Source organism: Eschscholzia californica, unplaced genomic scaffold (assembly GCF_041429995.1).
Source record: "Eschscholzia californica isolate CP2 unplaced genomic scaffold, dmEscCali1.0.p SCAF_4, whole genome shotgun sequence".
Lineage (NCBI taxonomy): Eukaryota > Viridiplantae > Streptophyta > Magnoliopsida > Ranunculales > Papaveraceae > Eschscholzia > Eschscholzia californica.
Genome location: NW_028238461.1, coordinates 54,433,276 through 54,452,208, shown reverse-complemented (window position 1 = coordinate 54,452,208; position 18,933 = coordinate 54,433,276). Strand labels below are relative to the sequence as shown.

The following is an 18,933-nucleotide window of genomic DNA, read 5'->3' as shown; positions in this document are numbered from 1 at the left end:
TAAGGTGTATTAGCTAAATTCCTAAAACAGATATCAGAATTTACCATGTTTCTGGCTCTGATTACAAAAGAGGTACATCAACCTTACACACACGACTATACAATTATAAATAGTAAATAGGAGACATAATCTTATTGATTTATACACACGACTATACAATTATTATAAATAGTAAATAGGAGACATAATCTTATTGATTTTTTTTTTTGTTTTTTTTTTTTTGTTGAAGTGATTTTTTTTTTTTTTTGTTTGAAAAAAAAAAAGAATCTTATTGATATTTTGGTAGAAAAAAAAAGTTTAGGGCATTGGATAGAGTATCATAGTGGTAGGTGGATGAAAATCCTAGAAAACAATATCCAATGGATGACAATATAAAGTGTAGAAATCCATCTTTTATTTATTTCTTTGACTTTTTAGATTGAGAAGTCAATAGGGATTGGATCAACACAATTTTATAGGGATATGATTGTCTTTAAGACAAAATCTGAAGGATATTAAAGGTAATCTAATTTATTATTATTATAATCTTAAGAGACGCGAAAACAAGAACAACGGCAAAGATCCATCCAGAAAGAGGAGCGTTTTCTCACCTGTGGTTTTCTATCACTCTCTCGTTAGGGCTCTCAAATCTCTCTCTCTCTCTCTATACTGTTCTCTTTCTCTCTCTACCGTCTGCCCCCCCGGAAAGTGATTCTTCTGCTTTTTGGATCCCTAACTGTAAGTCTTCTTCTTCGAGCTCGATTCTCAAAACCCTAACCTCATGTTTTGGTTCTTTAATTTTAAAGATCTATGATTACTTTGACATTTATATGTCTATGGCGGCGATTATGATAATAACGATCTTTCTTCTTTTTGTTTTCTTGATTTGTGTAGTTTTAGGTTAGGTTAGGTTAGGGTAGTTTTTGTTTTGCTTGTGAGGTTGTGTACTAGGGCAAGTCTTTCTTTGATTCATTTGTGGCATTAGTTATTTGTGTAGCTAGTTGAATATTTTTGTTGTTCTTGTTGAACTTAAGTTTTTTAGGGTTTGATTTTGCCTATGAGTTAGGGTTTTCTTGAAAGAATTGTTGAATGAAGGATGGTTGATTTGTTGGAGATTATGTGAACGGCATTATTTTTGAGAAATATTAATCAATTTATTTTTTAGAATGTTTAGTTCATATATTTATACTTGGATTTTAGGGCATTAACAAAATGAAAAAAAAAATGTGTTTATCTTGATTGTCTTAAAAGGTTAATTATGGGCGAGGAAGGAGAAAAGGTGTGTCCTCTTTGTACTGAAGTGATGGATATGACGGATCAGCAATTGAAGCCTTGCAAGTGTGGTTATCAGGTATGAAATGGATTTCTTTGTTAGTTGTGAATTTTTGTGTTTTGGGTGTTTATGTTTTTTTAAAGAAATGGATTTTCCTGTGGGGAAGGCCACTTAGGTAGTTGAATGACAAGAAGAAACTGGTTAATAGTGTACTCTTTATCTTTTTAGATATGTGTTTGGTGTTGGCATCACATAATGGACATGGCCGAGAAAGATGCAACTGAGGGGCGCTGTCCTGCGTGCCGGACTGCTTATGACAAGGAAAAGATTGTAGGGATGACAGTGAAATGTGAAAGGTTGTTTTGGTGCTTTTTATCTCTTTTTTAACATGATATTTTGCTTGAAAATGAGGAAGCTGATGATGTGTGCGTCTTGCAACAGTTTTGGTTCTGAAAACAACTCAGAGAGAAGACTAAAACCACACAAGGGAAAACCCAAATCATCAGATGGAAGGAAGCATCTTACTAGTGTCCGTGTTGTTCAAAAGAACCTTGTTTATGTTATGGGGCTACCTTCCAATTTAGCTGATGAAGACGTGCGTATATCTCCCACATATGATCCTGCTCTGTCCTTGTCTACATCAGTATCTTGTAAAATTATTCAGTGGGTCTTGGTGTTCACTATCAATTTGGCCCAACATTTTGTTTATGTTTAGTGTCCAATGTTGTTTTTTACTGTTTCTAACAGGTGCTTCAACATAAGGAATATTTCGGTCAGTATGGGAAGGTGCTTAAGGTGTCAATGTCTCGAAATGCTGGTGGAGCGATACAATATTTTCCAAACAACACTTGTAGTGTGTAAGTTAACCGGTTTCATTGAACACTTGATACTCCCAAGTGCATTTTATTTGTAGATACTGTGTCCATTTTGAAACGATTCTACATTAGAGTACATGTATACATATGGTTCACTGCATTTATTCTCAATTTGTTTAAGACTAGTGCATGCTTTTATTATGTTCTGATTATTGGAAATAGGAGCTATATTAGGTGTGTACTTTATGTTCTTAGTGTAAATCATCAACTTCGTAAGGATTTTGTCTACGTTTGTCTTCATACAACTTTTGTTATGTGCAGATATATTACTTACTCAAAAGAGGATGAAGCCATTCGATGTATTCAATCAGTTCATGGTTTTGTTTTAGAAGATAGACCCTTGAAGTAAGCTTATTCTCGATTGTGAAATGAGTGCATACCTTTTGTTTCCTTAATGTTAATACCTGTTCGCTTTTGATTTGCAGAGCATGCTTTGGAACTACAAAGTATTGTCATGCGTGGTTGAGAAACATGGTATGGCTAAAACTGCAAAACATCATCATATAGTTTTGTCTTTTTGATAGTAGATTAATATGTAATCCCCCTTTCTACATATTTTCGTTTTAGTACTTTTGATAATACAGCATTTTCTTCTTTTGATGGAGGAAGTTATTAAGATGAGGTTTTATGTTTGTTTTAGTTCCTTCTGTGCAAAACATGTGAGGTTACCTCGGTTTAACTGTAGTGATTTTTTTTGTCCAGCCTTGTAACAATGCTGATTGCTTATACTTGCATGAAGTTGGCATGGAAGAAGATAGTTTTAGTAAAGATGAGGTAGTTTCAGCATATACAAGGTACATAACTGTATATATTTTCATAAAATAGACCAGGAGTCTGTTTCTTCTTATCCCATCCTTTGCTTTGATTTACTACTATAGCTTTCTGCCCCCTGTATTGTAACTTAGAAATCATTCTGAACGAAGTCTCATGAAGTTGATGATGATTAAGGAAGTAACCATGACCATTTTTCAACAAAAGAAACCCATTGTCCCCTATTGTTCCAAACCTTCCCTTTGAAAATAGTGAGACACCATCAAGTTTTTTTTGCCTTGGATTGCATTGCTTAGTAATTTACTGAGGTTTCTTGCCTCTTGTTCTTTTATCTGTATTTTGACTATTTTCTAGTATTGAAGTATTATATTTATTTTGTATGTACCTAACTCACATTGTCTTTTACAGGAGTAGAATCCAACAAATTACTGGCGCAACAAACAATATATTACAGCGTTGTGGGGATGTCTTGCCTCCTCCAGTAGATGAACTGTTCAATAGCGGCACAGCTTCAGAGAAACCTATACCCAGAAGTTCCTCAAATGTATGAAACAATATTATTTTAGTAACTTTTTCCTTTTGGCATGAAGCAAACAACGTTTATGCTATACTGATTGCATCATATACATGTGATCACTAGAGTCATCACTTGGTGGTTAAAATTAGATTCTTTTTGAAATAGCAGACCATGGGTTCTAAGCAAGGAATGAAATGTCGACATATTTCGACCGAAATGGTGGAAATATTTCGGTTTTTCAAATTAGGTATATGAAACTCTACATACAGATGTTTCCAGCAAGATATCGTCCCGCTTCTGACGAAATTTCGATTGAAACTTCGAAATCAGACCCAAAAATACCAAATCGATTCAACAAAAGTAACATTTTTTCGTCGATTTCTTCTTCATTTGGTTTACAGAAACAATACTTGTCATCTCCTTGATTGGAACTCCAAGAAAATTGAAGAGATTCGTCTTCTTCGTCACTGCTGAAATCTTAGAGAGAAAAAGAGCGGCAGAGAAGAAGGAAGAAGAATCTCTACTAAACCCTAATGTTTTGTTTCGTAGAAAAATCTCAAAATCACCCATTTTAAGTGTTAAAGGCGCCCTTCAAGGCAAATTCGTTGGTGTAGGAAAGAGGTGCTTCTAACACTTACGAGAGGCGCCTGCAAAACTACCCTTTTTTGTATTCTGGTCCATCTTTTTTTATTACTTTTAAATCAACATAATTGTTTAGTTTAGTAATTTACCCCGTACAATAACTGTGGAAGTTAAAATTATTCAACTCAACCCCCAATCTAATTGTGAGATTGCAGATTACTTCTCCAACTAAAGAATTATGTTACAATCCACTATTTTTTTTGACTCATATGTGCTTAATAATGGTTAAAGAATCTTGTTATGAACAACTAAATCATATTTCTATCATTTCCAAAGTTTTGTAAAATTTCCACACGAAACGTTTCCACTTTTGGACCGACCGAAATTTCATTCCTTGGTTCTAAGTAATGCATTTTCCCTTTCTTATCCAAATTTTGGTTGCTGTAGAATTCTTCAAGTCATACTAAAGGATCTCCTCCCGATGGGGCTTCTGAGAAGCATGTTGCTCTTCCACCTGCAGCTTCATGGTATTCAATCTTTCTGTTGCACTTTTCTTTTTGTCAGTAATGTGCTGCTGCTAATTACATTAATTATTTCTCAGGGGCATGCGTGCAAATGAATATCCGCCTATTACAACTTCAGATTCGTCAGTTATGCCTTCCAGACAAAATAGTGATTTGATCAATGGTTCATATGGAGCCAAATCAGTAGTTCCAGGCACAACTAAGACCTCAATATTACTCACTGATGTAGTGAAGAAATCTATAGGAACTAAAGAAAATCCTGTGGTAAATCCTAGTGGTAAATCTGGGTTGTTGGAATCTTCCCAACAACCCATTGGTAAAGAATGTAAAACAACTACCTTTGATACACCAGCAGCCGTGTGTCATGATAAAGGTGCCGGTGTTGCAACAAAATCAAATTCTAGAAACCCTAAACAACTTGATAGACAATCTAGCAATATAGTGCAAGACAGAGATGTGGATGTCTCTAAAGATGGAACAGTTCAGGGTTTGTGCTCTGCATTATCATCGGTATCTATTGGTGGCAGTACTGCAGTTGAAACTTGTACTCCTAGTGATTCGGTTGCTGATTCTCTTCAATCTGCTTCATGTGTTAATGATGGCTTAGAGAAAAACTGCTATGAGCAGTATAGCAAACCTTTTGTTGGTGAGCCTGTTACATCACATGCATCAGTCGAAACTACCACAGCGTCTAGTAGTTTTTGTATTCCAACCAATAGGGGTTCAGAGTCGTTAACTAGATCCAGTGAAGCTCAAGAAAATATGGATAGGGATAATTTGGAGGTTTCAGAAGTTGGTTATTCACTGGATCTGCCCAACTCATCTGACCTTCTCGAGCGTTTAAGTCATTCTAATGAACCTAGATGGAGCTCAAACAGTGATTATATTGTGGATCATAGATCCATGGGAATTAAAGATGTGGAGGCCTTACATCCATCTAGACCTAGTGACCTGTTATTATCTAATGGATATTCTGGAAACAGGATCCACAGTTCTGTGCAACAGGGGAGGACTTCAGATTATTCCAGGGTACCACCAAAGGTTGTTGGCGGGTTTAATTATGAATCAGCCGATGTTCTGGGGAATAATACTACAGATATGCAAGAGAGTAGCATCATCTCGAATATATTGTCGATGGATATAGATCCATGGGATATTGCATTTGACCATGGTTATCTTAAAACACCGAGCTTGCGGAAACTACAAAGCAGCAATCAGTCCAGGTTCTCGTTTGCAAGAGAAGATAATCTTGTGAATCAAGGACCATATCTAGAGCCTTCTTTAAGTACCAATTCTTTCCAGTCTCCAATTATTGACAGAGATGCATACTTTGAAAAGAGCCAGCGTAATTTTTCATCCTCTGTATTAGAGGAGTCTGATACTTTCCCTAGAAGCTTTTCTATCAACTCCCCAGGTAAGCTTTCTGATGCATGTTAGTTGAACTTGATACTCTACTTTTACAAGGATTGTGCTGCAGGTTTACTGTTGTCTCTATCTAGTTCACAACCCATATCAACTCTTTATCTGTGTGTTTGTGTGATTCTCTGCTGTTTATAATTGCTACCCAGTGGTTTTAAAAATTGAGTTGCTGTAGGGTTTTCATTTTGTTATCATTTATAGAAAATTAACTCCTTTTCTGCCGTTCAGGATGGTCCAATAGTAGTTTAGACGAGGCTAATGCATTTTAACATGAGCTCTTTCAAAGTGGGAACGCTTGAGTTCAGCCTCTTGTTTTCATGTCCATGAGTATCTGGTGTACTAGCAAATTTAGTTGTATATAATATTGCACTAATGATGTAATTGGGTTTCTATGCAACAGTACAAAGGGCTCCTATTTCTGCCCCTCCTGGATTTTCAGTTCCCAGTAGAACAGCACCTCCAGGGTTTTCTTCTCAAGATCGAGTAGACCAAGCTTTTAATGCTACTACTTGTATGTGTATTTCAAATTCCTTTCATTAATCATGTGGGATTGCTATAGCTTTGATTTTAATTGCTTGCTTTTTTCTTGTTCTCCAGTAAATCAATTTCTCGAGAAGTCCTTGAGAAATCAATATCGAGGTTCGTCAGCTGGAAATGTCGGTAGCATGGGAGGTATTGAATTTATTGATCCTGCAATAATGGCAGTAGGCAAAGGGATGATACCAAATGGAATTAGTAACTCTGAATTGGATATGAAGTCAGCCATCTCTGCCCAGAACGACGCGAGATTACATCTTTTGATGCAGCAATCCATGTCTGCACAGCAAAACATGAAATATCCTAATCAGATTGGGGATAGATTTTCTCATCTTAGCGATACATATGGTTTTCCTGCAAGAAATACAGATCAACCCACCTTCTCGCAGTCACCAATTCAGTCTAGAAACTCCTACGCGTCAAATGGCCTTTGGGATAGCTGGAATGATTTTGGACATGGAAATGACCATGTCATCTCAGAGCTGCTTAGAAGCGAGACACTTGGATTGAACAGTTACCGTCCTGGTCGAGGTGATGAGCAGCAGCTAAAATATCAAATTCCCAGTTCAGGCGATCTAATCAATAGAGAATTTGGAATGCGATTTTGAAGTGGAAAAAGAACTGCTTTTAGCTAGGTTGATTGGTGTGGGTGAAGCAGGACTGATGATCACATGCATTACACAGCAGCTGTTGCTTTGAGAGATGAATGGCGTTACTCAGCCTGATTGTTTCAGGGGTGATATCACAACCTTCAAATAAATGTTGGAAGATTGAGCTACTGTGTTTGGGGTGTTAAAGCTGTTTCATCACTAAGGTTTAACACACCTGAAGGTAATGAATCTCATCCTACCTAGTTATTTATTGTTTGGAGGGAAAGGGTTTTTATTATAGTATTTGCTCGTACCTAAGTTGTTGGGGTTGGCTGATCTACCCCATAACCCGTAGTCGGATTTGGATCAGTGTAGCCTGAGCCGATCTCAAGTTAGGTGTTATGTATGTAAGTTAGAGTTTTGGAGTGTAAATTTGGAATATTAAAGTATAGGCTGAGCTATGTATGAAATGATTTTATATATTCATATATTTACGCGCGGGTAAATTTCGAAAAGAAAAAAGTTTTATAATATGTGTATGTATATATATATATATATATATATATTGATAAGCATGGGTATATACAAATGTAAGTTGGCGATAACTCACGAGTTAGGGTTAATAGGGGTTGAGATTGTCCCCCTATCTGATCCTGCATCGAACTAGTTGGGCTCATTCTATCTGATTCCATCAACGTACTCGAATGCTCGAAGTTGTGATTTTTGAAACCCTCAACACTGATCGTTAATTGCAGGTAAAGTACAAGAAACCCAACCGTGTCTCCTTGAAGAGTTGTGTATGAAATGCTGTGCTGAAGTTCATTCACCATTAGTCAACACTGGGAAAAGCAATTGCAGTTGAAGTCTCAATTCCGTGGGGAAAGAAAAGTCTCGAGTTGGAAAACCACATAGGTGTGAATTGGGACATATATATGCTTCGATCTTCTTCTCCTCTGATCTTATGTTTTGATTTCTGCACTCTTCTTCTCCTCTGATCTTATGTTTTGATTTCTGCACTCTTCTTCTCTCAATAGATGGTAATTCTTTTTCACATTTATGAATAACATTGTTACAAATCTACTGGGCTTGACAAATATTACATATTGTTTTAGTTTTGTAAACCATCAATTTAAAAACAGTTTTTGTCGAAGATTCTATTTGTCTGGGTAGTGCAGGATCTGTTTGATTCTTCCCCATTGACCCATCAATTCTGGAAATCTATTTGAAAGCTTACTGAGATTATGTGAGTATATACTTGTCTGGAATGTGTCCCTTTTCTTGGGGTAACTCATCTCTTGCTGCCTTTCTGAGTTGATAATGGTCACAGATGTACTATATTCCCTTGATTCAACTTGCACAAGTTGGTCATGTGCACACAAATGCACTACAATAATGTCAATCTCTAGTGGTCAATGTGAGTCGAGATTAACGACAACCTTTTATGGACAGCAGGATCTTCCTTTTTAAGGTTCTTGTTTTTAGGTTCACATCTTCATTATGCTTTGACCACGGAGTTGATGTAAAACTAAACATGTGCTGAATGAGACCTTCGCATAATGTCTGGAGCCCTAAAAAGGTCACCAATATGAATCTGCTTTTTCCACATTTGACCAAGAAGCCTAAGGTTATGCGAGCCTCTGGAGCAAGGCTAAAGGTGTGGGTGGCCAATACGTGGACAACCGTTTTTCTTATATGGACAATTATCTTATGTGGACAACCAAAATAATTAATTTTTTTATATGGACACCAGTTTATAAGGGGACAACTCTCAATTATTTTCACTCAAGTCCTCTTAGAATTAGATGTATTATTTTAACACCTCCCTCTTTTCCCATAAACCCTAAGTAAGTTTGGTGTTCTTCTACTATTTCATCTTCATCATCAACCCAAAATTCTAGAGAGAGAATATTTTTTGGAGAAGATTATGACATCAAACAAAGAGAAGAGAATTGTTGAAGGATATTCCTAACCAGAAAGATCAGATCTAAAAACCTTAAAACCCATTAAACTTTTAAAACCTAAAAATCAAAAATTTCAAAACCCTAGATTTTTTTATAAACAAGTAGAGTTGCTCGTGCTTCGTGGAAAATCGACAAAACACGAGAGATCTTAATTTCTGAGTTTTTGAACAAAAAAAAAAAAGTCTGATTTGCCGATTTCGGAGATTTCCTACGAAAATTTGGCAAGACAGAAGGAAACTTGCCACGAAAATCTAGCATATTTTCATAGATTTCACACGAAATTCTGGGAATTTCTTCTTAACTCCAATTTTTTGTCTTGAAATCGTTTTGTATTCTTTCAAACTACCCAAAAGAAAATACAAAATAAAATTAGAAAAGTTAGAGTTTTACCTCATCAATGTAGGGTTTGATTGAAACCCATCTAGGGTTTGATAAAAAAATAAACAAAGGAAAGTAGTAGAAACTATAGTTCACTAAAAAGCAAAGAGAAGTGGTGGAAACTATAGTTTACTAAAAATAAGAGAAGTGGAGATTGATGAGTTTTATCTTCTTCATATATAGGGTTTAATAAAAAAAACAAAAGGAAGAGGTAGAAATTATAGTTTACTTTTAGTAGGAGTACAAGAATAAGAATAAGACTAGGAAGAAGGAAGAAGAAGGAGATGATGAAGAAGATGATGGAGAAGAAGACAACTTAGGTTTTCAATTTTGAACTATTATTTTGTTAATGGTCCACAAGTTAGTAACTGTTAGTATTTAAGACTTTATGAAGTTGTCTCCTTATTAAATTAAAGTCAACTAAGTCAAGCATAATTGACTCGCACCAGACCCAAAAATAGTTGTCCATATAAAAAAACAGTTGTTCACGTATTGGCCACCAAGGTGTGAGCTCATTTGCAAGTGCTGAGGTCTTTTGGTGGACTTTGTAAAAGCAAGATTTGGTATCGGCCTTGGGCCAAGGTGGAAAAAGTGGGAACTATATTGAGAATTTCCAACTTCACAGCATAAATGTGGTAATATGTAGCCATTTGAGTGAGACCTTTTCAATGAAAGATTAATGACACCAATATCACCAACTAACCAAGTACCTAACTCAACTATACTCTCTAAAATCCCGTTAAACCCTAGCCACAAAATACAGAAACCTTGTCTCTTTAAGAAGCCAAGCGCCATGATAGAATTTAAATGAAACAACTCATTGAAGGAATCCCCACCATGTGGTGATGGTGACTGCCTTCTTTCTCTTTGTAAACTATCCCCTCCTTCATTGTGGTAATGTTGAGGCCAAAGGTATATGAAAAGCAAGTAGGCTTTCTCACTTCGAATTCCTATAGGAAATTCCGGAGTACTTTAACTACTCAAATGTTTATTTGCTTTGGGTTATCTTAATGTTACTCACATGGGGCGTGGATCTAGGATTTTGATTATGCATCACAATCTCAACTGATCTCTATGAGTTTGTGTAAGCGTTACGAGCTCAAATTCCACAAGACTAGGAGTAGGACTTCCTGTCGGATTCAACAATAAAATTTTGGATCACACGCCCGCTCATGCCCTTGATAGACCAGTCCCCACATGCACATCTTTTTTTCTTTTAAACACCAACGAATAAGATTCACAAACCATAAAAAGTCATCCCTTTGTTTGCTGTGGACACCACTCCAACAAGATTCTGAAAACAATGAAAAACCATGAAGGATATTTCAGACAGAGGAGGCAGATATGGTGAGCAACCAAAATCAACTTTATCACTTGTGTGCAGGATGATGATATCTTCATCGAGCACGAAAATTTGGTCATTCCTAAGGAGAAAGCACCTCCCAACAACTTGGTCTCGTCCGAATATCTCATTGATTACTACATTTTATTCTTCAGATCTTTCCCAATCTTCTTTTATTCCTCCTTTTTCTTAACTTTTCTTGAAAATGATCTTTACATTATATTCCCTTCATAGTTTACTAAAAGCATCTTATGTACCTTGACCATTAGATTTCATTTCGGTTCATTACCCAATTTGGTACTCTACTTAACAGAGCTAAGGTAAATTGGATTCGTTGGGTGTCATTAAATTAGCGGTTTAGCGGGAGTGATTACTAAGTTGGCTTTCACCCTCTCTAAGTCTCAGGTTCGAGACACAAATACTCCTACCTCTCAAAAGAAAAGTTTTAACATGCTAGAAAAAAAGGTGAAATGAGATAAAAGTTAGGCTCTCACAATGAAAAGTCATCAAGTAGAAGCTCACATCTTGTTAATTGAACCAAACAGTACCAACATTTGACCCAAATTTTCAAGTCACTAGTCCACAATCATTTATATTTATACTAGTTTAATGTGTTAACAACCATTTGATAAGCACATAGAGTGAAAACATCCTCCAACCCAAATCGTGAATCCGTACTAAAAAAATCTCTGAAATAATAACAAGGAGATGCAAGTACGTAACCGGAACAAACATGGGTCTGCATTTCCTAAAAATATGTGGGGAAAAGAATACAGACGAGTCGTAGTGGTTTTCAGCTCGTATGGTAGTAGTAAGAGGTGACTTTGGTAAGACAGTAGGGGAGGACCTCAAACGATGAAGCAATGGTAGCTTGAAGAAGAGAATCCTGATGATGCTGCTGCTGTGAAGATAGATGACAATGTTAAGTTGGTATATAGGAGGAGCCTTGAATTTGGGATGACTGATTTCCAGGTTCACCAACTTCAATCTTCAGCACTTCCCTTCTCTGTAATAAGAAGAAGAATCGATATAATGGTAAACCAGTTTCACTTTGATTCTTTCTGTAAGCAACAAATTATCCAAATTCATCTTTAAGATTAAGCAATGACATCAAATGAAGTTTGAAGAAGATAAGAGTGTGGTTTAGTATTAGTTGATTTTAGACAGTACCTCAAAACTGGGGAAGAAACTAGCAGGTGTGGCAGTCCATAAGGGATGGCGCTCGGATGCCTTCGCCCCACCATTGATTGGTTGAATACTCCACGTTTTCGTCACAGAAGATTCTTCTGTCTGGATTAGTATGATAGACAAAATTGAAAAAAGAGCTAATGAGATTGAGCATCAAAAACAAGAAACAACAAAAAAAAATGAAACAACTTCACATATCTCCCGATTCTTACCCTTGTTCTCTTGGCATCATGTGTGTTGAAAGAGGCGTAACTAAAACTCGCACTGCTAGCCGTGTCATTTCCGCGTAGTCCATGAGCCAAAGGCAACGAAATCCCCAAGTTTAGGTCAAGACTTTCGTTGGTGTCTGTTATCGACAAATGACTTATTATCTCCTTATCAAATTGAATATACTATTAACAAAATATTAGACCAAAGGAAAATTTCTACCACAAAATACCTCCATTTTCTCCTGCATATGTACTTGACTCGAAATTGGTGACAGCTTCTCTTCCATTACATTTTATAGCTGCCTTATCGTAAGCCCTAACAAAAAAAAAGAGACAAAACGAAACTCGTGTTGGTTGAGACCTCAATAAGGTAAGAAATTGAACAACAGAGATAGTGAAGTTCATGATCGTCTGTAATAGACCTTGCGGCATCTACTTCGTTGTCGAATAGTCCAAGATACATGTACCTGCAAACCAAGTACTACATTCTCATTGATGCAAAATGGGTTCCCAACAACAATCTTTCTTTTTGTTACTTGGGCATCTAAGAATTGTATCTTGAGTAAAATCATACCCATTCAAGGGTTCTAGTTTGATGAAGTACAACATCATCTAAGAATGTAATTTTAGTCCAATGAAGTCTTACTTTTTGCCAAGGAGTTGTCCCATTCGAGCTTCCCATTTGCCGCATTTGTGAAGCGTTACTCCTCTATACTTTGAAGTACCCCTCGAAAATCCACTGCTATGTCGACGAAGAATGTGCACAAACTCTTCCTTGGTCATGTTTGTCGTCTAAAGATCAACCGAAAGGAAGGTGAAAATCAAAACAACTAACACTCCATCAAGAATTGAAATGAAAAAATAAATAAAAAGAGCTAACTAGTACTATATCTAAATAAAAGGTACCTACCTGATTCATATCTTCTTCATAGTCACTGAGATTGAAGTTAATATCAGCTTCAACTCCGCGGAACTTAATCGCTGCTCGATCATATGCTCTGAGACCATTAAAAAACCCTAAATTAGAGAAAACTTCAATCAACCCTGAACCATAAATTGATAATGAAAAAGTGATCAAATTCGGGTTCTACCTTGCTGCAGAATGAGCAGTGTCAAATCCACCTAATAAAACCCAAATACCCATATTGATTAAAAACTCCACACTTATTTGGATCAACAAAAAAAAAAACTAGTACTAAATTCAACCAAAATGAAGAGATTCAAAGATGAAGATTGAGTCTTACCCAAATAGACTTGTTTCCCACAATCCCTGTTTCATAAACAATCGAAATTTCGATTAGACGATCTGAATTAGTACAAACTAGTATGGTGAAATTGTTGAAAAAATAAAGTACTATATACTAACCAGATATGAGACTCCCATCTCCCAGTTCTCCGATAAAATGTGACTCCTCTGTATTGAGAGCTCCGAGACCTCGGCCCTCTCCGACTCTTCTTCACTTTCTGCTGCTGCTGCTGCTGGGGTTGTGGTGGCTGTAGGCCAAGTTTCATTTCTTCCGGCTTCCAACCACCACCACCAACACCACCATAGGCTGAGGAAGGCAGATCCACCACCAAATGTGGTTTAGAAGAAGATGAATCAGAATATGGCAAAAGCAAATTAAACCCACCACCAGAACCACCGCCGTTAACAGGAAGAAGTTGTTTTGTTACAAAACTAGATTGAAACAAACTCAATTTTCCCATCATTAATTCATCTTCTTCTTCTTCTTCTTTTAGTCCTCCTCCTCCTCCTGTATAAGTGATTCTATCACTTTGGCTAATGTCACCCTTATTCAATATATCAAAATTGAATGTTACTAATAGATCATTATTCTTGATGGTTTGAGTTGAGAACGAATCTTCTTCTCCACCACCACCACCACCACCACCACCATTAATAGAAACAGCTTCAGCATTCACAATATATGAATTTGAAGTTCCTGAATCATCCATCATCATCATCATCATTGTGGTCGTTGTAATATTCTCTTCTTTAACTCCTCCGATCATATTATCTTCTGATTCTACTATATTATTAAGATCCAAAACCATCTTCTCTCTCTCTAAGAACAAAAGGGTAGTAGTAATAGTACTAGCTAGTTAATGGAAGTTGTTGACAAGCAGCCAGAGTGGTTCAGTTAGTTCTCTGAAAATCAGAATAGCCCCATGATTGGATTAAATCTTTCCTACCCAAATCAATTTGACCCAAGAAATAACAAGATTAGTTGTTAAAAGATTGAATAACAAAAGGAAATGGAATCCAAGAAGAAGAAGAAATTGAATGATTTTTTTTTTTTTTGAGGTGATGAAAGAGAGAGAGAGAGATGGAATCAAGACGGTTGAAATGGAGTCTGGGGGGGCCTTTTTATAAGTTACCTTGTTTGGGTGGGGAGATGCCACGATCAGTTGGTACGACAATTCAATCAAGTGGGACCCACCACCACCACAACGTTGATCATGCCCATTTATAGTTTTTCCATGACATAATCATCATCATTGATATTTCATGGTATTATTTAGGACTAACTCTGGTTTTAACCCCCAAATGTGACCAACACGTCTTTGTAACCCTTACATAATTGTTCAACAACACGTTATTTTAGCACTGTGATAGTCCCGCATCGCTCACGAGAGTTTTCGAAGCTAGGGTTGTACGTGTATGCTCAACCTTATTGGTAAATTCTAGACCTTTTGAGTGAGCTCGTGAAGTCTTCGCCAAAACATAAAACCACCTACATGTATGCTTGGCCCTGCGACCGCGGGGCAAATATCGTAAACTAATAAGGCGTGGCGCGTCACATGCACCCTAGTTAATATAGTTCCAATAAACAAAAGTAACTTATTTTCTTGTTTTAATTTTGTCTTTTGTTGTGGTTCCTCGAGTCTTAGCAATTATCGATATTGTCTCCGATGCCAAGTCTAAGTTCATGGGTACAGGTTTTGTTTCCAGCAAGGACTCCACGAGTCCAACAAAAGCCCTTGCTACTAACTAAGCTTAATCGAACACCTGTAGTCCAAACTTTGGACTCACTACCGAGCAATGTTTGACTGGTAAATCTGTTTTTTACTAACTCTTTTTTTTTTCTTAGTTTATGTTTTTCATGGTTCTTTTCTTGAATCAGGCGTCATCAATGAGTATGAGGTTTGCACCAGGAATGAGAAGTCCTCTCGGTGGACATTTGAAACAAAGAGAGAGAGAGAGAGAGAGAAGAGATAAAGAGAACTCCCTTTCCCTCCCTTTCGACTAACAAACTCACGAAGGATGCCCTTTCGATCGTCTTATTAACAAAAAGTAGTGAAGATAACTCTCTATGCGCAACAGTGAGCTAAAGGGTCAAGAAAGCAGAGTTGAACAATATGATAGACCAAAATAGCAAGTTAATAACATTTGGGACCAAATGGGAATCAACTCAAAAATCAATAATAATGACCTTTGGAATGTGATGTTTTTGGGTATTATTATTAAAATGTTGGACGTCGGGGAATCAAGAGGGCGAAAGCCGTACACGTCGTTACCTGCCCCATTTTGCCCAGTTGTCTTGCCCAAGCTGCCCAACCCACTTTTCTTATGAATAATCATTTTGGCACGAATAGTTTACCCGAACTTGTGATCGATCGATCGATCGATCATCCGTAACGATAACGTCAATAATATCTCATCGAGATATACAACAGAAGATGGGATCAATTGTGAAATAGTGAGCCACTTAGGAATTCGAGCTGCAATTGGTACATATCTCGGGCCAAACCAAATGGGTTCTGGTTTTAAAACCACACCAGCTTTTAAGATTAGTTTATTCTCCTCAAGGATGATCCACTCTCGAGGATATGAATAAAATAGTTCTAATTATAGAAACTATCTACATCCTTTGTGGAAAGTCACAAACAAAAGGACTATTTGGTCAGCACCAATGAATTTAGGGGTGGAAAAAAAAGATCCGGAAGACCGCTATCTGACCCGTTCGATCGAGATAAAAAGTGTCCATGGACACCCGATGGTCATAACGGTCAGTGTCCGACCGGTCCGAAAGAATTGACAGACGGTCACGGTCAAAATTCTATGTCGAAGGACCGACCGCTAACCGACCGGTACGAGTGACCGAATAGGTTGACCGACTAAACTGTCCTCGTATTTAGAAGTTGACCGTTGAATTTTATAGACATATGAATATATGATGATCGTTGGCTATAGTCATATAGTCCCCTGGAAGACCAAACATTAGTGCACGACTTAATTATATCTTGTCAAATGATAACCAACTGTGTTTTTTTTTTTATATATACTTTTGATTTCTTGGTTAAACATCTTTATCTGTAAGTAATTTTGTTTGTGGTAATAAAAATAAAGTCCTGAATTAAGTAAATTTATTGGAAAGTCTGGACCGAGAGCGTCCGGTGTCCGACTGGACTGGTAAAACAAACGGTCTTGGACGGTCAATGGACAAAAAATTCTTGAGAGTGACCGTCCGAGTCCGCCTGAGTAAATAGGTGGTCACCAACAGTTTATGTCCGAGTGGACCGGTTCGATGAAGTTAGAGTCCGGTACCGACCGATCCGGACCGATTCCCACCCCTACCAATGATGGCCAAAATCTCGGCCGAGTCGCATAGTTGGATGCTGCTATTTTTGATCCGATCAAGTACCCTTCCCGATTTTGGCAGAGCAGAGAACCGTTAATCATCTGGTCGGAGTTTTTTGCCCTATCACACCTCGAAACTGAAGTGGCTTGTCTATTCTAAAATCCGACCACACCCCATTATTTTTCAGGCTATGTTCCGATCCAATCTCACCTCAAATACCATTTTCCTTCTAAAAGGGGGATGTCTACATAGCTTCTCAAATATGTGCAAGAAAAAAGAATGTTTATTTTTTGTGAAATCATGTGGGTTTAAGATCAAATCGAGTACCTGGCAATAACATTCAACTCTTTGGAGAAAAATATGGACGGAAATCCACATGAGTTTTTTGTCCTTTCTTGCCACAAAATGTCAATTTAGTCCCTGACAGTTTTTAACATGAGCAACATGTGCCCTCTAAATTTCAACAAAAAAAAAAACATGTGCCCTCTAATGACGTTCAAATTTGTTTACTCGATAAAAAATGACTATTTTACCCCTTATCTCTTATATACCTAGTTATCCATCCACTACCATCACCTTCAAGTGAGACTTCAATGCAAGAGAGTTTGAAGATTTTTTTTTGTATACCAATATTATAACGTATTAGTATGATATTTACAATTTGTTTTGCATCATATAGTACAGACATATCTGATATGATAAACAAAATTCTTACAAAGTGTTGTGAATTTAGAGAGTACGTACATTTTGTTTGTTTAATTGTTTCAACTATGTATTCTTTTAAGACATTAACTAGACAAAACAACCGTCAAGATGTAAAAGTGCCCAGGTGTAAAGAAAAAACAACAGATTTCGCTAGTGACATTTTCTTTACCGTCGATAAATTTTAGTTTAGAACAAAGAGAAAATTGTATCTTTGTAATTGATTATAAATAAGTCTTTGTTGGTCATCAAAGTGTTTTATTAGGAGGAGAAGTAGTTGCTAGAAGAATATCAATGTTAATTACTACTAAATTTAGTAATGAAATAATTGTATAATCCGCAACTACTCCCAAAGATATTGAAAGAAAGAGATAAGAGGAATAAGACCTTGAGTTCTTATTATTTTATTTATCATTAAAATGATGCTTGTGATATTAGGTGAAATTCATGGATTCTATAACTCAACATCCAACAAAACCCTAACCCTGATCGATGTTGATTCCTTTTCTATGAATCAATATTTTATTTTCACATTTGGGTCTTTCCATTTTTATTAGAAAACTTCAAAGTCTTCAACCACATCTTTAAACCATAAAGTATTCTTGAAATGGGATTTAGGTTGTGAAACATCAAGCACACAAAGTCAAGGACCTAGGTTGAGTTTTTTTCTTCTTTTTTTGTTAAGATAGATATAGGTTGAGTTTATTGATATATTTAGAATGTTTGGAAATATTGATAATTTTCAATTAGATAGTTCATTAGTTTTCAATTTCATTAATGTTTATTTGTAATATTTATCTTTTTTCCTTTTAGTTTCTTAGAAATTACCATTTCTTGTGTTGATATAAACCTCCATACAACGTGAAAATAGTTATATCGCTATTTTTATGTGGTCCGTATGAACCATCTTTATCTGTGACAAAAAAATCCTACTCCATTTCATTTGAACTGGAATATATAATTCTACGAACAATATAAACAAGTGTAAATTGCAATCAAAGAATAAGCCAAGAAATCTCGAAAACCCACTAAAATATGACAAAATAAGGGATAAATGAATTAATGAAATAGGAAACATGAGAATCTAAAACAGATATGGAAGATTCACACAATAAAAGCAACCTTTTATCTAAATTATTTAATAACATAAGGAAAAAAGAAAGTCATACATAATTGGACTTCATATCCCAAGGATATAAAATAATCATATACCCATTTGGGTAAATCTTATTGCCAAAAATATGAAGTCAGTAGATATGAAAAGAAAAACAAGTCCCATTATTTTAGACCCACCTTGTTGGGAATAAAATATCTTCAACTTTAAAATAGATTAAGAGAAGAAGAAATCAACTTGATTAATTTAATTTAAAATTCTTCAATAAATCTCTAAAGAAATGTCCCATAATAAAAAGAATTAATTAATAATTAATCAGATCGTATCCTTTTTGGGAACTCAAAAGCCGATAAGAAAGAAAAATTACAAATTTCTAATAAAGAATTAGA

The 18,933-nt window shown here is 36.2% G+C and overlaps 2 protein-coding genes across 5 annotated transcripts; one reads left to right on the top strand and one right to left on the bottom strand.

The window, feature by feature from the left end:
* Positions 1-273: 273 nt before the first annotated feature.
* LOC147546293 (uncharacterized) lies at positions 274-8,217 on the top strand. The gene is made up of 14 exons (XM_086633448.1): positions 274-717; positions 1,231-1,330; positions 1,481-1,608; positions 1,694-1,847; positions 2,000-2,109; positions 2,389-2,472; positions 2,553-2,601; positions 2,830-2,921; positions 3,307-3,442; positions 4,445-4,524; positions 4,599-5,935; positions 6,341-6,451; positions 6,538-7,308; positions 7,823-8,217. The coding sequence occupies exons 2-13, from the start codon at positions 1,238-1,240 to the stop codon at positions 7,083-7,085; spliced, it is 2,922 nt and encodes a 973-aa protein (XP_086489574.1). The 5' UTR covers positions 274-717; positions 1,231-1,237; the 3' UTR covers positions 7,086-7,308; positions 7,823-8,217.
* A 3,095-nt stretch (positions 8,218-11,312) lies between these two features.
* LOC147546292 (APETALA2-like protein 3) lies at positions 11,313-14,489 on the bottom strand. 4 transcript variants are annotated; one of them, XM_086633452.1, is made up of 10 exons: positions 13,512-14,489; positions 13,390-13,415; positions 13,237-13,267; positions 13,056-13,143; positions 12,792-12,937; positions 12,568-12,612; positions 12,376-12,461; positions 12,149-12,282; positions 11,919-12,038; positions 11,313-11,809 (listed from the first exon to the last, which is right to left on the bottom strand). In XM_086633452.1, exons 1-10 carry the CDS (start codon positions 14,198-14,200, stop codon positions 11,795-11,797), a joined length of 1,380 nt encoding a protein of 459 aa, XP_086489578.1. In that variant the 5' UTR covers positions 14,201-14,489; the 3' UTR covers positions 11,313-11,794. The 4 variants fall into 4 exon arrangements, with proteins under 4 accessions (XP_086489578.1, XP_086489576.1, XP_086489579.1 ...); XM_086633450.1 differs by having other exon boundaries at positions 11,313-11,754; positions 13,512-14,488; XM_086633453.1 differs by lacking the exon at positions 12,568-12,612.
* Between the last annotated feature and the right edge of the window lie 4,444 nt (positions 14,490-18,933).

Bases quoted from the DNA above. Each gene is read 5' to 3' on its own strand.
- LOC147546292 (XM_086633450.1), bottom strand. From the start codon at position 14,200: ATGGTTTTGGATCTTAATAATATAGTAGAATCAGAAGATAATATGATC. The intron at 13,416-13,511 runs GTTAGTATATAG...TTTATGAAACAG, and splicing joins AGATGGGAGTCTCATATCTG to GGATTGTGGGAAACAAGTCT. The intron at 13,144-13,236 runs GTAGAACCCGAA...TAATGGTCTCAG, and splicing joins ACTGCTCATTCTGCAGCAAG to AGCATATGATCGAGCAGCGA.
- LOC147546293 (XM_086633448.1), top strand. From the start codon at position 1,238: ATGGGCGAGGAAGGAGAAAAGGTGTGTCCTCTTTGTACTGAAGTGATG. The intron at 1,609-1,693 runs GTTGTTTTGGTG...GTCTTGCAACAG, and splicing joins ATGACAGTGAAATGTGAAAG to TTTTGGTTCTGAAAACAACT. The intron at 2,473-2,552 runs GTAAGCTTATTC...TTTGATTTGCAG, and splicing joins TTAGAAGATAGACCCTTGAA to AGCATGCTTTGGAACTACAA.